Source organism: Dryobates pubescens, chromosome 5 (genome assembly GCF_014839835.1).
Source record: "Dryobates pubescens isolate bDryPub1 chromosome 5, bDryPub1.pri, whole genome shotgun sequence".
Classification (NCBI taxonomy): domain Eukaryota; kingdom Metazoa; phylum Chordata; class Aves; order Piciformes; family Picidae; genus Dryobates; species Dryobates pubescens.
This window is the reverse complement of record NC_071616.1, coordinates 9016830-9032312: the sequence shown is the minus strand read 5'-3', so window position 1 is coordinate 9032312 and position 15483 is coordinate 9016830. Positions and strand designations below refer to the sequence as shown.

The 15483-nt window shown below is 42.6% G+C and overlaps 1 protein-coding gene across 3 annotated transcripts in view; it reads left to right on the top strand.

Annotated features, from left to right (window-relative positions):
* RGS6 (regulator of G protein signaling 6) overlaps window positions 1-15483 on the top strand; it is a 287350-nt gene that overhangs the window by 200806 nt on the left and 71061 nt on the right. For all 3 annotated transcript variants that reach the window (XM_054161559.1, XM_054161561.1, XM_054161560.1), the window contains exons 4-7: window positions 8102-8152; window positions 9962-10068; window positions 12396-12447; window positions 15191-15255. In XM_054161559.1, coding sequence (XP_054017534.1) covers window positions 8102-8152; window positions 9962-10068; window positions 12396-12447; window positions 15191-15255 — 275 coding nt within the window. The remainder of the gene's footprint in view (window positions 1-8101; window positions 8153-9961; window positions 10069-12395; window positions 12448-15190; window positions 15256-15483) is intronic.

Below are 15483 nucleotides of genomic sequence, written 5' to 3'. Positions count from 1 at the left end.
ATGAGCACTCAGGCAAGAGAAGTACAGAGTGCTTCCTAAGTTCACAACACACAAATCCCAATGATCTGTATTTATATGGGAACCATCTCTGAAATACCAGCATTTCGTGTAAGTGGGCAAACATACTGAACAGCTTCCTGTAGATAACAGTAAAGGAGATAGAGGGAGGATGAAGAAATGGTTGGAATGTAATAACAGCCAAAACACTGTGGTAAAAACCTCACACCGTTCTCAGGAAAAGGCAGAGGATATGAGATTTTAAACCCATTCAATATACAAATATTGTGTCCTTGTCATTGTTTTATCATCTGGAATGTTCATGCACAGCTCAGCTCCGGGTGCCATTTTCCATCTTCCCACCAACCATTCTTTGTTGTTTCACACAAAGTATTGTGTTCTCAAAATTTTTACTACAATTTAAGTGAGTTACAAATTCAAGGACTCAAAAGTTAGGATGAGCAAAAAGACTTCCTAGAAAGTTTGTCTGCTTTGCTCAAAAAGGGGTAACACTCCTGCTGTTAATGATTGTTAATAATTCACAAACCAGATTTAAAGCGAAGCTAACATAAAGGAATATTGCTACTGCTAGTCGCTCTCAGCTATTGTAGCTTTGATGATGCTCCTTGCTGACACTGAGTGGTGCAATTACCACATGCTGATGGAGGAGAGCTGCAATTACCACGTTTTCTGAGTCAACTGCTGAGGTTTTCTTTTAGTTCGTATCGATATTTATTTATGTGCTTATTGTAGGCAAATTCTGTGAAGTGCTTTCCCAATATTTGCAACAGAATACTGGAGAGAGACCTAGATATTTATTTCTTCTTCTTTTTTTTTCCCCCTTCTGTAAAAGCCAGCATTAAATCCCTACCATGAGCAGGAGCCTAAGCTTCCCACCTAGCTGAAACCACTGTGGGAGTCAGTAGGGAGTTCTGCGTAAGAAAGATAGTAGCAATGGAGCGCTGGAGGCCTTGAGAAATTATGTATGAAATTGTTTTGCCCTTTATTTTGGGTGATGTTAATGTATTTCTTTTCATGAGATCAGTAATAGTAATGTGGATAATTAATTCACCTTTGTGTCTTAGATTTACCACGGACTCAGTGCCATTTATTCCATTTAATAGTGTGGTTGCCGTGACTGGCAGGGTAAAATGCAGCTCGAGTGGCTGCTCATACACATATGCATGTATTCTTGTGTCATTTTGACTGCTTGTGATTATTTTTTTTTCAGTCTTGCTTTTCTGATAGAAATATTTAAAGATCAGTGTGAGTTCAGGAGCAAATTATTTGGAAAAATTTGGTGCTAAAGTGGGTTCATCTTTTTTTCAAGAACGAAGTGACAGGAAGGAGGACATGTTTCCACCCTCACTTCAAAAGACTGTGTGGATCTTGAGTTTGGAGGTGACTGACAGCAGAGGCTATGCATGTAGCTTGTTTGCCCATAAAGTGTGTCATGGAGTGTGTAGACAAGGTCTAGGAAGAAGCTAGAAATACATACAAATAAAAACAAACAAGCAAACAAAAATCCCAACAAACCTACTCTGCAAAAAGTTGGGGCTTTTGTGTGTTTGTAGGTTTCTCTTTGTTTGGGTTTAAAGAAACACAGAATCACAGAATCAGCCAGGTTGAAAAAGACCTCAGAGATCGTCAAGTCCAACCTATCACCTAACACTACCTGACAATTAACTCATGGCTCCAAGTGCCACATTCAATCTTTTTTTTTAACACCTTCAGGGCCGGTGACTCCACCACCTCCCTGGGCAGCACAATCCACTGGCCAATCACTCTGTAAAGAACTTTCTCCTCACCTTGAGCCTATACTTCCCTGGCCTAGCTTGAGGCTATGTCCTCTCATTCTCCCACTAGTTGCCTGGGAGAAGAGACCAATCCCCCACCTGGCTACAACCTCCTTTCAGGTAGTTGTAGACAGCAATAAGGTCTCCCCTGAGCCTCCTCTTCACCAGGCTAAGCAACCCTGGAAAAAGATGGGAGCTAACCAAGCAAACTTATGTCTCTCCCTGTGGACATGTATATGACAAATTCTTTCATAACATGATCAGACAGTATTTTTAGGTTTTTTAAGCCCTCAGTTTCTTCAGTGTTAGTATTTGTCAGTGCAATGTGAGGCTGTTGTGGTGAAGAGGTTATTAAATTTATTAATATGAAATATGAATTATGAAAATATTTTTATTAATTATAAAACTATTAATAACCAATGAATCACCAACTTCTATACATGTTCTAGTGCACGTTCGTGAAATACATTCCACAAGTGGCTTAATGTTATGATTAGAACTTAATTGAACTATCTATGATATTTATACAACAAAGGGTGCAGTTCTGCCGCTTGGCCACTAGATGGTGACTCGGGGGGATGCAGGTGGCTTCTGGCCGCTCACAGCAGTATTATAATCTTTCCATGCGTCAGTGCTTACTCTGCTAGACGCGGATGCTTTGAACTGGGTGCTAGTGGATGGAAAGCACGTGGAAGATACTCTATGGCTGGTATTTGTAGCAAAGTGGGGGTCCTGCAAATGACTGTCACTGGACTGGTTCCTAGTCGAGTTGGATGGCGGTGTTGGGTTACTGTCTCCTCTCTCCACAGCAGTGGAGAGGGAATAACGGAACCTGGGCTTAGCTCAGAAGCAGGTTCCCTTCAGGACTCGGCCAATTCCCTCTGGACAACAGGGATTGGTCCTGGTCGGGGTCGGTCCATAGAGTCAGCCCTCGGGAGTTGGCTGGCATGACAGGGTGGGGCGATGGTTGCCGGTGCGTTAAGCGGTGGCTTCTCGTTTGCTGAGCTTAAAGGAACAGCAGGACGCTCGGAGTGGTCCCGGGTTCAGTGCAATATAGGCACGAACAATGCTTTGGTCTTCCCCGAGATTTATAGGGCTCAGAGCAGCACACATGGTGGCTCCTCTCCCGCTATGGCGGGGCTAGGCATAGGTGGCCTCAGTCTCAATCAAGTCCCTTCTCCCCAGCAACTGGGCAGGTCTTACCCTCGGGGGTTGGTCCAGTCCTCTGGTGGCACGGTGGGCTCTCCTGGTCAGTACGACTGGCTGTGGCAACGCTGGGCTCCTCGGGCTCAGTGAAGGTCCTCCTCTGTGGAGATGATCCTCCAACTGCTTCTCACGATGCAGAGGCTTTCAGTATGCATGCATGTAGAACAGAAGCTAACAACAATAAGCTCAATGGCAGAGGCTGTGGCTCGAGAGTTACTCTCTCGAGCAAGCACAGAGACAAAGTGAAAGAGGGGGCAACTTGTTTACCAGCTGGGGTGATACTTATAGATTCCTCGAGGCTGGGTTTGACCAATGGGCACTGGCTTCAGCCTATAGAAAGTGTGAAGCTAGAATTCTGCCCATATTTGGTGTTTGCGCTGGGTGCATGCTGGCCTGGCTCATGCCTTGGCTTTTATCTTCCTCCTGAAGGAGGGGGAACTTGTCCACATGCTGGGACAAGATTCAGTATCTGGGCATAATGTGCCTTCACCACAGCTGTGAACAGTCTGAGATCCACAGCATCCCACCTCATCTGCTGTAGTTTCTGGATGGAACCCAGTGAGGAGGATTTAGCTTAGTAATTCCCATGACAAAGGGCAGACTCTAGTCCTTGGCCATTGATGGTAGGATCAGTGGAGCAACACAAGGTGTCCTGTGTTAAATTGCTGTAGATCTCCACATATCAGTGCTTGCCAGCTCTGCCATCTCAGGACACTCAGCAAAAAAGGCATTTGTCTTATCAGGATGTGCAAAGATGCACATAGCTGCTGAAGTTTCAGAAATGCTTTGGTATTTTTTGTTTGTATACTGTGAGGGGTTGAGGCAGACCCCCTCGCCACCAAGGGCAGAAATAACGACTCAGACAAATGGACTGCAAAAGTGATGGAAAGTTTAAATGGAAAGCAGTGAATGTTTAGAGAGAAGCCAGAAGTGCAGTGACAAAAGAAATCCCAAAGCAGACCCAGAAACATCCCATCCCCACTTGAGGGTACACCCAACACTCTCAGGGCTCCTTCTTCCCCACCCCCCCATCCTTCCCCCACTGCTAGGCTAGTCTCAGCTGGCCAGATCTGAGACTGCCTATCCCCACCGTGGCATCTCCCCCAGTTACAAGGTGGCAGCAAGGGAAGAAAGAGAAAGTGCCAGACCCCGCGCTGGATCTTATAGCGGCACAGAGAATTATGGTAGGAAATACCTAGTTTCCTGTGCCCACCCACTGGGCTGGACTTCTGGAAACAGGAAGCACCCCCTGTAGCAAAGGGCACCCAGCCCGAACTGCTACATATACATATATGTGGTCTATGTACAGGTGTATTCCTTGTCAGGGACATGCCTAGGCCACTGAATGACATGCAGACCTTGATGGTCCTGGCTCCTTTGCCCAGAACCAGCAGCACAGTCTTCACTCTGTGCAGCAGATTGCTAGAAATGGTACATTCTGTCTGTCTTTACCATGTCACACAGCATGTGGAAGATGGACAAATCTGCTTATGGACAGCTCTACATTTTCCCAGTAAAGCTTGGATTTTCTGGAATACATAGGACAAGATCTAGGTTGAGTAGAAATGGTATCAAATACACAGGGGTGGTGACTCACCTCATTAACTGCATCTTGCCAATGGTCTCACACCTTGTGAACTTTTTTCCAATTTATCTTTTCATGGCTGGCCACTCATTTGTCACACTGACAGGCAATGGCCTTCTGAGAACACTAGCTACTATTATGGGATCACTGAGGCTGAACAGAAAATAGCAAGAAATATAAATCTGCTAGTCTGTCTCTAAACCAGGTAGCTGGATAAATGATTGTTGTGAATCTGTTTGCGTGTAGAAATACAGCTGTTCGGTTGGCATTAAACAACTTGATCTACTTCAGCTTCAAAGAAGAGCCTAAAGCAAAAAGAATTATTTAATTGTAGGTGAGGAGGAAATAGATGTTCACAGTCTGTTGACTATCCTTGAACTGAGCATACTGACTCTGAGGAAATGTAGATGTATGGAGAGGATTATAGAGGAGATGGCAGTCATTCCCCAACTATTTGTTTGCAGAAGATCTCAAGTGCTCTTCCAGTGTTTAGTGGAAATGTGTCGGGGTTAAAGGTTCCTCCCAGGCATCTTCTGAAGGAGCTTGTGAAATGTGGAATCTGAAAATCAGCCTTAAAGGTCTGTTGGGGAAGGTGAGTTATGTGAGGGCCTACAGGAGACACTAAGATGGTGTTTTCTAGAAAACTTACTGGTGAAGAAATCTGTTTCTTGGTCTGACAAAGGAGAGTCTTGTGAAGGATTCACTCGAGTCTTCACCATGTCTTATAAGGATAAATATCAATTTCTTGTTTGAGGAAGAGCATAAAAAAGGCATAGGTGAAGCCTGTGTTTGAGGGTAACCCTAAAAATCAAAGGTATTATAGGACTTGGCAATAAAGGGTTTTCATTATGATTGAATATTAATTAGTGACATGGCTATTAATGATGACAGTAATTAACAGAGGAAGGAAAGACTTGTCATTGTCCTGAGGGTGAGTAATCAGTCTTGGCAGGTGATAAATAATGGTTCAGCAAACTCAGCAGAAAGATAATCTATTTGCCTTAGGACAACTAGAGAACAGCTATAACATCTTCCAGGATCTTGGCAACATTTAGGAATGACTTCATGTTTTTAACAGAGGCAAATTAAAATCCCTGATCTCAAGTGCTCTGCTTCTATTCACAGCCTTCAGTTTGCTTGACCCTTTAAACCTATTTTTTTTTTTTACTCTTTAATCTTTATACCAGAGGAGGAAAAGACTGTGGAACCAGCTACAAGTGTTACTAGCATTTGCATTTTTCATTGTAGTTTCATGAAAATTGAACAGATTCCTCAAAAGAGGCCTAGTGTTGGGGGCATGATCATTCTATATAAAAATGGAGTGGCACATCATCCTGCATTAAGTATTCCTTCATATATCTGGAAAGGGATCATGCAGAATGCACTTCAACTCCTTGAGAAAAGTAGTGCACTACTCTAGATGACTTTCAGATCTCACGTCACTTGACAGTAAGATGTCTCAGAGGTCACTGCAAGCCTGTAATTGAAAAGTAAAATCAGGAGACACTAGACTTTCTAGTTTGTGGGATGAGTCCAAAAGCCAAGAAAGATTCTGATATGGCTTCAATCAAGATGGCATTTTAATGAGTTTTATTTTGTTTCTAACAATACAGGAGCCACTTTAGTTTTAGTCTTTTTGAAATACTTTTCTAACCTCAAAAGTTTTGTTCTATCTTAGGATAAGCCCTATGAGGAGAGGCTGAGGGAGCTGGGATTGTTTAGCCTGGAGAAGAGGAGGTTCAGGGGTGACCTCATTGCTCTCTACAGCTACCTGAAAGGTGGTTGTAGCCAGGAAGGGGTTGGTCTTTTCTCTCTAGCAACCAGCACCAGAACAAGGGGACACAGTGCAGGGGAAGTTTAGGCTCAAGGTGAGGAGAAAGTTCTTCATTGAGAGTCATTCATCGTTGGAATGGGCTGCCCAGGGAGGTGGTGGAGTCACGGTCCCTGGAGGTGTTCAAGAGGGGATTGGACATGGCACTTGGTGCCATGGTCTAGTCATGAGTTCTGTAGTGACAGGTTGGACTCGATGATCTTTGAGGTCTCTTCCAACCTTGGTGATACTGTGATACTGTGATTTTTTTGTTTGTTTTTAAAAGGTGAAAGGGAACAACAGTTAAGGGCTCTCAATATTTTCCCCACATGTTATTTAGCTAGCACTGTTCACTAAATGTATTGTCATCTAGCAGGTAGTTTTGGACTGCTCAGACATCTTTTTATGTGTAAATTTACTATTCACAAAAAAATGATGTGGCTTTAGTATTCACTTGGCATGCTATTTTCAGTACAGACAGGAAAGGGCTAGCACCATTGCCAGAGGCATTGGTTAGATGTTCTGCAACAGCTCAAGCAGTTCACCAGAACTGGCCAGTACAAAGAAATGGAACTTAAATTTGAAAAATTGCTGAATAGTAGAGGGAGACACCATCTTAGGAGGACAATGAAAGAGTTTGGTTGGTTTAGTGAACTGGAGGTAGGAAGGCAATGTGTCAGGGCTCTCTAGAAATAAGAGAACACTAATTCTTTATGTTAAATAATTCAGGTATGCTATCAAATGCATATAAGTTGCATATTAATAAACTTAGGCTGGGAAGTTCAAGAAGAGTTCCATATATCAGGGAAAAAAATAAATCTGGAATAATTTTCTAAATAGAGTTGTGGCAAATTAGACCTCTCCTAGGTGGTGTTGAGAGGTGCGGAAAGTGACAGTCAAGCCATGCTGGTGAGATTGGTCCTTTAGTGTCTGGTGCATTGATACCCTCAGGGCAGACTGGGACAAAGGTCAGCTGCTGCTTTTGCTCTTTTCAGTGGTTCTTAGCAATAGAAAAAGGGTCAATGGACACAGACTAGACCACGGGAAGTTCCGTCTGACCGTGACAAAAATCTTCTTTACTTTGAGGATGCCAGAAAACTGGAACAGGCTGCCCAGAGAAGCTGTGGAGTTTACTTCTCTGGAGAGATTCAAAACCTCTCTGAATGCATTCCTCTGCAACTTGCTGTAGGTGAACCTGCTTTTGCAGGGGGTTGGACTAGATCATCCTCACAGACCCCTTCCAACCCCTACCACTCTATGATTCTATGAGTACAAGGTGCCAGTAAATGTTCATTCTGTCTTTGTTGTCTAGTGCTTGAAAAAACAGCTCCCTGTATATTGAGGTGAGACAGAAGCAACTGGGAAGAACAAATTACATGGAACCATTATGTTATCTAACTGGAAGTCTGTTAAGCCTCCTATCACAGATGATACATCTTCTGACTTAGTACTTGTCAATAGCTATATAATTACAGTGTGTCACGACGAGGAAAAACATTTTGAAACCTCAGTGGTGATAAAAAGGAAAATGGAATAAAAGTCATGTCGGTTCTATTGTATTTATCTCAATGTTCTCTCTCTCTTGGGCTCTCTCAAACCTGCTGGTCATAGTGTTTAATGTTTTATTTACTCTTTTTATTAACTTTTTTTTTCCCCTTAACCACCTTCTTTTTTTTTTTTCTTTTTCTTTCTTTTTTTCTTCTTAAGGTACTGATATTGTGCAGTGGCTTATGAAGAACCTCAGCATTGAAGATCCAGGTAAGCTGACCACAGCTGGGGGTGAACAGCTACTCTATGTCCTGTGTGCCATTAGACAGTAGATTCTGTTTTGCTGCACTCTGAAATGCCAGTAAAACAACAAGGTTGATTTAAGCATTGATGTGAAGGAGGAGGGAAAGAGGTAAGAATCAATATCTTAATTCAGTCTAATGCCTTACACTGCAGCACACAGAAAGCACTTTTGTAGGAGCCTGTGAAATTGTTGCTACCTACAGAAGACTGATTGATTTAAAGATTGTTCTCAGACTTTGAGAGAAAGTTGGTGTATGTGTGTGGTTAAGTAGGCAAATGCGGTGACAGGTTTTCATTGTCACTAAAAGTGAAGAAAGGAGAGCTCTGTGGAGAGAAAAGGTCTAGAGAAAGGTAGCCCTGACAGGCAGGATATAAAAGACAAGGAGACCTAGACACCATCAGGGATGGCTGTTAATTTATCACAGCAGATAGATAAATGGATAAACAGTGATCAGTGCATGAGCATGGTCCGAATAGTTCACTCTTCAGAGAAACTAAAATAATTTTGGCACACCTAAGAACTATTGGGAAAGGGAGAGGTAAAGATCTGCAAGTCCAGAAGCTTCTTTTCCTTTCCTGGAAAAGGGAAAAATCCAGCATCTTGCTTCACATATTTTTTTCTGTTGCCTACTGTCAACATGCAAAAGGAGAGACAGAGGCAGTGTGTCTCACCCAGAGCATCCCTATACACACATTCCTTGTCATGAGTCCAGTCGAGTCTGGAATCTTGACTTTCAGCTGCAGACAATAGTTTTATTATCTACCTGGGGGAGCAGGAGCAGCCGATGCATATTTTAAAACTGAGAAAGTTGCTACAGCTTTCAACAGCTGGCAAGGGTTGAAGACCTAGTGCAGATGTTCCTCTGTGCTGGTGAAGGTCATGCTGGCAGTGCCAAGATACCTACTCTCCCTTTGTCATCACACCATTTCCTCTAATGAGCAGCAGTGCTGCAGTGCCAGGATTTGTCTTTCTGAATAAACATTCTGCTAATGACCCGGGGTTGCAGGTGTTTGTTGGATTTAGTAGAGGCGAGGGGAGTTCACTGATGGAACATTCTTGTCAGCTATCACCTGTGGTGGATCATGTGCTTTAAATTGAATTTCAGACTCTAGGGCTGGCCTGACATGTGACATTTTGTAACCACAAAACCAGCAGGTTAAACATTTGAGCAGTGTTTCTTCTGGATTTCATGGCTGATTTCTGCTCTCCTGCTTTGCACAGTTTGGTTGGAAGGTGTAAGGATTCAGTGTGGGTACAGACAAGGCTGGTGAGAGGCTTTGAGCACAAGCCCTATGAGGAGAGGCTGAGGAAGCTGGGGTTGTTTAGCCTAGAGAAAAGGAGGCTCAGGGGTGACCTCATTGCTCTCTACAACTACCTGAAAGGTGGTTGTAGCCAGGAAGGGGTTGGTCTCTTCTCTCTAGCAACCAGCACCAGAACAAGGGGACACAGTCTCAAGCTGTGCCAGGGGAGGTTTAGGCTCGAGGTGAGGAGAAAGTTCTTCTCCGAGAGAGTCATTCGCCATTGGAATGTGCTGCCCAGGGAGGTGGTGGAGTCACCATCCCTGGAGGTGTTCAAGAGGGGATTGGACGTGGCACTTGGTGCCATGGTCTAGTCATGAGGTCTGTGGTGACAGGTTGGACTCGATGATCTTTGAGGTGTCTTCCAACCTTGTTGATATGGTGATACTGTGATCAAGTCTTAGGTGACACTGAAAGCAGAGGAGTGTGTGGTGCAAATCTTCCTGACACATCCCTGCTGTTTTCTCTCATTCACAGCAGAAGCAATACACCTGGGGAGTCTTATTGCTGCACAGGGTTATGTCTTTCCGATCTCAGACCATGTCCTTACCCTGAAAGATGATGGCACCTTCTATCGTTTTCAGGTTGGTGAGCCCTCTGCCTCTCATGTGGCCCCTTCTACTGTCCCTGAAGTAATGCTGCTGAAATCACCCAGTCTTCATCCTTACACATCCATTATGTCTCTGAAACTAGGGATTGAGTTTATATCTTCTAATTTCTGACCCACAGTTTTTACATAGACGAACAAATATGTGCTGTGATTTCCTGGTGTGTGATTTCAAGGCTGTTGTGCATAGATTTGAACTAAACCAGGAGAAGGAAAATGGCTTTCAGGTTTTAATCCTGGCACAGCTCAGTAGCCACCCTCCTGTGCAAAATGGACTATTGAAAACTTTGGAGTTGGACAGTCAAGCTCTGGAACAGCAGAAAATTAAATGTTTTATTCTGTCTTGGTTAGGGATTGGTGTGGGAGGGGCCAGCTTCAGGCTTTGGCTCTTTCACAAAGGATATGTAACCCTGGCAATCTCCTAAACTGGGATGTGTCTATCTCTCAGTGTCCTTGTGCCTCCAGATGTATTGAATTTTAAAGGCATCCCACACTTGAGCTCCATGCATTGTCCAAAATCTGTTACTGTCAACTTCCAACCTAACCGAGTGCTTGGTCCACAACAACTCCTTTCAGGCAGATTGTATAAGAAGCAGTAAGTTCAAACCTGGAAACTTGCTGCTTAATTCTGCTGGCAGAGTTTGTGTTACAACGATCCCAGCCAGCTCCCTTATCTTTCCTGTGACCTCTCTCCTGGTCATCCTCCTTTCTCCTTTACTTTTTTTTCCCCCTTTCATTTTTTAGTTGAAAAGCCTGTTCTCTTTTTTGCATCTGATGTTGCTGCTGCTCATGCTCACTGTCCTGCTGCTAATGTGGTATTGTGCTGTCATGAGAGAGACCAATGGTACGATGAACAAAGAAGCCCAGGAGACCACAGACCTCTCCTTATCGCACCTCACTTTTTGGTTGCCTGGCATCATTCAGACTAAGATTTTTCATTACAATTCCCTTGCTTTTCTGAAAGTCCTGCTCCTCCTGTCACCTAATGCTTGACAGAAGCACTGGTAATATTGATTGTTCATCTAGTTATGCTTTTTCTCTGTTTTAAGAGAATGACACCGTAAGAAGTTGCCCTGTGCAGCTCTTGGGAGCTAGATTCGATATAATTTATTTTCCTTATTTTAAGCCTGTGTGAACCACAGCATCAAATTGTCTTGATGGCTTATTGAGGGTTTTTTTTCTCCCCTTATCTGTTCCTACAACTTTTGCTTATTCTTTGCCTGTTGTCATTTCCTACAACAGTTCTCTTCAGCCTTTTTTTTAATATTTTTTCAAAAATAACCTGATAGAATCATGTTTCTTTTCCATTACTCTCCTCTTGCCACTTTCCACCTCAACATCCATCCCTTCTTCAACAGTAGCTCAGCATCTTACCAAGTTCATAAGTTATATATCAGTGAACAGCATCAATCCCTGTGTTGTTTGATCCCTTCATGTTTTCTCACTGTATATTAGTGCAGATAGTGGTGTCTGTGTAATGCCCTACACCCATTTGTTACATCAGTAATGTAAAACAGTGTTCTGCAATTTGTGTGATCACAGGGACATTATTTTTTGTTCATGTTAAGACTGAAATGCAGCCACATGTAATAATGCCTTCTAATTAATTGATGTAAGTACAATATGCAGACCTGGATAGAAAACAAAAGCAGCAGGCTTAGCAGGACTTCTGCTTTCAGAATGACTCTAATCAGCTGAGTTTTAACCTCTGCCACCTGTTATATTTAAAAAGTAAATTGTTTTGTAGGCTGCCAACTATACTGGCAGCTGCTGCAGAAAAGCAAGTGGTGTGTTGCCTATATAAAAGATTATGAGGTTTATCATGCTCCTGAAAAAAAACACAACAAACCCAAAAAACAACAAATAAAGAAAACAAACCCAGCAAAAAAAAAAACCTGTTAATTCCTGGTTCTGAGGATAGAGGATAATAGGTCCACATTCAGATGAGCTGGAAGCAGTGTCTAAAATGCCATCAGGATCCTAGACATCCTTCTCAAGAGATTCTAATATTACAGCATCTGTATTGACCTGCAGTGAGGAAAGTTAAAGATGATAGCTTCCTGGAAAAGCATCCTCACTTTTACTGACATCTGTAGTAGCATTTCCCCTGAGAACAGAGACTGTTCTCATAGACTTTGTGCTTGTCCTTGTAATGTTTTTCTCCATCTGAATTGTTTTTCATCTCTTAGGCACCGTTCTTCTGGCCTTCAAACTGCTGGGAACTAGAAAACAGAGACTGGGCCATAGACTTTGTGCTTGTCCTTGTAATGTTTTTCTCCATCTGAATTGTTTTTTATCTCTTAGGCACCATACTTCTGGCCTTCAAACTGCTGGGAACCAGAAAACACAGATTATGGTGAGAGTTTATCATTTCATTGTAAAAAGTTAGTACAGAATGTTTGTGATGGAAACAAATGATGCTTAAAATAATTACTGTTGACCATCCTAACACTTCACCAGCAGAATCTCTTGTCAGACTGCAGCACCAGAGGCAGATATGCGCACGAAAAGAAATCCCAGGATAGCTAAGCCCATGGAGCTGTGGCCATTGTGTTTAGTGGTGCCAGGGTTTTGCCTACCATTACCTTCACTCTCCCATAGTTGCGTTTGTTTCAGCAGGATTTATGACACATAGAATACTGCTCCTTGGGAATCTTACCTACTACCAATATTACTTTTGTGGGAGAACATACTCTGATCTGTAGCTGAAACTGATATGTTGATCAATAAAAAGTTACCTCACCTGGGCACTCATCTGGCTGATCAATAAACCAGCCTATAACTGATGGCAACCCATAGTTAAAGTTCTCTGATATATGACATCAGATTTACTTTTTCCATTTTTTTTAAGATTACTACTTGATAGCTGGTAAAAAAAGAGAGGACTAAGCATAGTTTATGAGCTCATAAAGTGCAACACGGTGTGTTAAACATGTGTGTGCCTGTAGACGGCAATAATACCTAAAGAAAAAATGTCAGCACTGTTATCTTTAGCTGTCTGCATGCAATATTGCTGTCTCTTCCAGAGCTGCAATTCTTTCACAGTTAAATGATAAAATCAATTGTTGCATCCTGGTGTGGCATTGGAAGAGGAAGTGAATCCATGTGTGCGCTCATAAAACAGGAGCTTCTGGAAGTCCTTCTTTTGAACTGTCTCATAATCTATGATCAGTTTAAAACTCCTTCCTGAGTAATCATTTAATTGTTGTTGTTTTCTTTTCCAAGCAATAATTACTCATCATTATGGATTCTGGAAATCATTTGCTGGGGTGGAGAAATAGCCTGCAATGGTGTCTGTCATGTGATAGTTCATTTGCAGTTGTCATCTGCAGGGAAGCCATCACAGATGTATGTGTTTATGCCAGTGAGGGAACTGCTTAGGAGAAAACATGATGTTGCTTACCTATATACAAAATTGTTTCCAGATTTTACAGCCACCATATGTAACTGTCTGAATGGTGCCACATACATATTCTGTAAATATCAGACTAACAATCTGACAAGGGAAGTTCTGATTTTTCCTGTAGTACCTGGTAATTTACTAGTTTTGTAGTGAGATTATTGTGCTGGAAGGGCACTGAGTGGAGCAGAACACCTCAAAATAAAGCTCTGTATGAGCTGGCCTGCTGCTGGACAAGCTGCAACTGCATTAACTCTGAGCCCTGAATTCACAGATTTTCATCTGTCCCAAAAATCTCTAACATATGCTTATAATCAGCCTGCATATCAGAGGTCTGTACAGATGGAGTCTTCCCAAGAATTAATCCCAAACTAGCAGTAGACCCAAACAAAACTGAAATCCCAGCAGCACTTCATACTTTTTTATATTTTATTTATTTGCATGGATCCACTCACAGGACAGGAACTAACTTGCTGACAGGTCACTGCCTAGCCTGAGAAAGTACTCTTACTTTATTTGGTGTTGTAAATGGCTTACAGAGGAAACTGCCCTTGAGATGTATAAATATGCATGAACTGCTCAGCTCTGGTTACATGCATGATGTTCACTCATTATATGAGTGCTGGAATTCTAGGAACAGAACAGAATAGAATTACATGGGTAGCACTGTGTGTTTTCATACATTTTCTATAGAAGTATAGGATTCCCATCAAAGTTTCCCAGGAAGGTGTCAGACAATTGTGTCTACCAGCAAACCAAAAAGCCTGTGGTTTTCAAAGAAAATCTGACATTTTCTGAAAAAAAAGATTTATGGCAGTTTTCTGTAGATGATGCTTTGCCTTCTGCCCCGCTCCAGTTTGCTACACTGTCTGACAGTAAGTACCAGGCCCTGCAGCATGAGAGAGGGCAGAACACAAGGAAGCTATAAAATTCATCCAGAAATGAGAGCACTAGACATCTGTTATGTAGTTCAGACCTGACTGTATACCCATGGTGTGCTGGGAACCTTGTGTTTCAACTTGTAATGGAAATGAGGTGAGCTAGCAGGTCCAGCAGAGGCTTTTCCCAAAGACAGCCTGGGGCTGGTTTGGTGTTGTGCGCCGGACTCAGCTTGTCCCTCAGAATCCCAAACCACATCAGTTTCAGCAGTCTCCCTAGGGTGAAATGTGAGAAGGCTTTTCTTAAGCATTTGAATTGTGTAGAGAAGTGGATGGAGCACATGAAAGAATGCTCAGATCATAACTTTAAGATCTGGAGATCTGGCCTGTATTCTGTAGGTCTGTTTTCACATCAATATCCTGAATTTCGATTACCTTTTTTTTTTTTTGCCTTCTAAAAAAAACTAAAAAATAAGGGGAAAAGAAGTGCAGGGCTGCTTGCTTTGGCAGGCATATTCCCAAAGTACAGAACAGGTTGCTAATGTTAAATCTTTTACCAGCCCCAGAAGCAATTGTCCCTTTCTCAGACATCTTGTTAGATCCTGGCATCCACTCTCAGCACTTCTAAATGAGGTGTCCCAGATGTTTAAGGCCTCTGAGATTACTAGAGGGTGATGTCAAGTGGGTATTCAGCCCTCTCGTTCCTTGTCTCATTTTGCTTGCTGAAGAAAATGAACAGTGCATGGACCACCCTCTGCTCTTTAAAGATCTAGTTCTAATAATCTGTCTGTAATTGTTTTTCATTCTGTTTCTCCCTTCAGCCATTTATCTTTGCAAACGGACCATGCAGAACAAAGCTAGGCTGGAGCTGGCAGATTATGAAGCCGTAGGTACACTGCTGCTAGAGTTTAAAGCTGGGGAGACGGGGGGAGGGGTTTGCTTGCTAATTGAATGCTACCATTTTGTGCTTTGGGGTCAGCCTTTACTGTGTCCTTTTTTCAGTTGTCAGAATTTTGTGAAGGTTGATCTGGAGACATCAAGAACATGATTGGGGAACATCACTGGCTTTGCATCTCACATGAAAGCATCTGCAGTGCAGCCAGCCCTCCAAGAT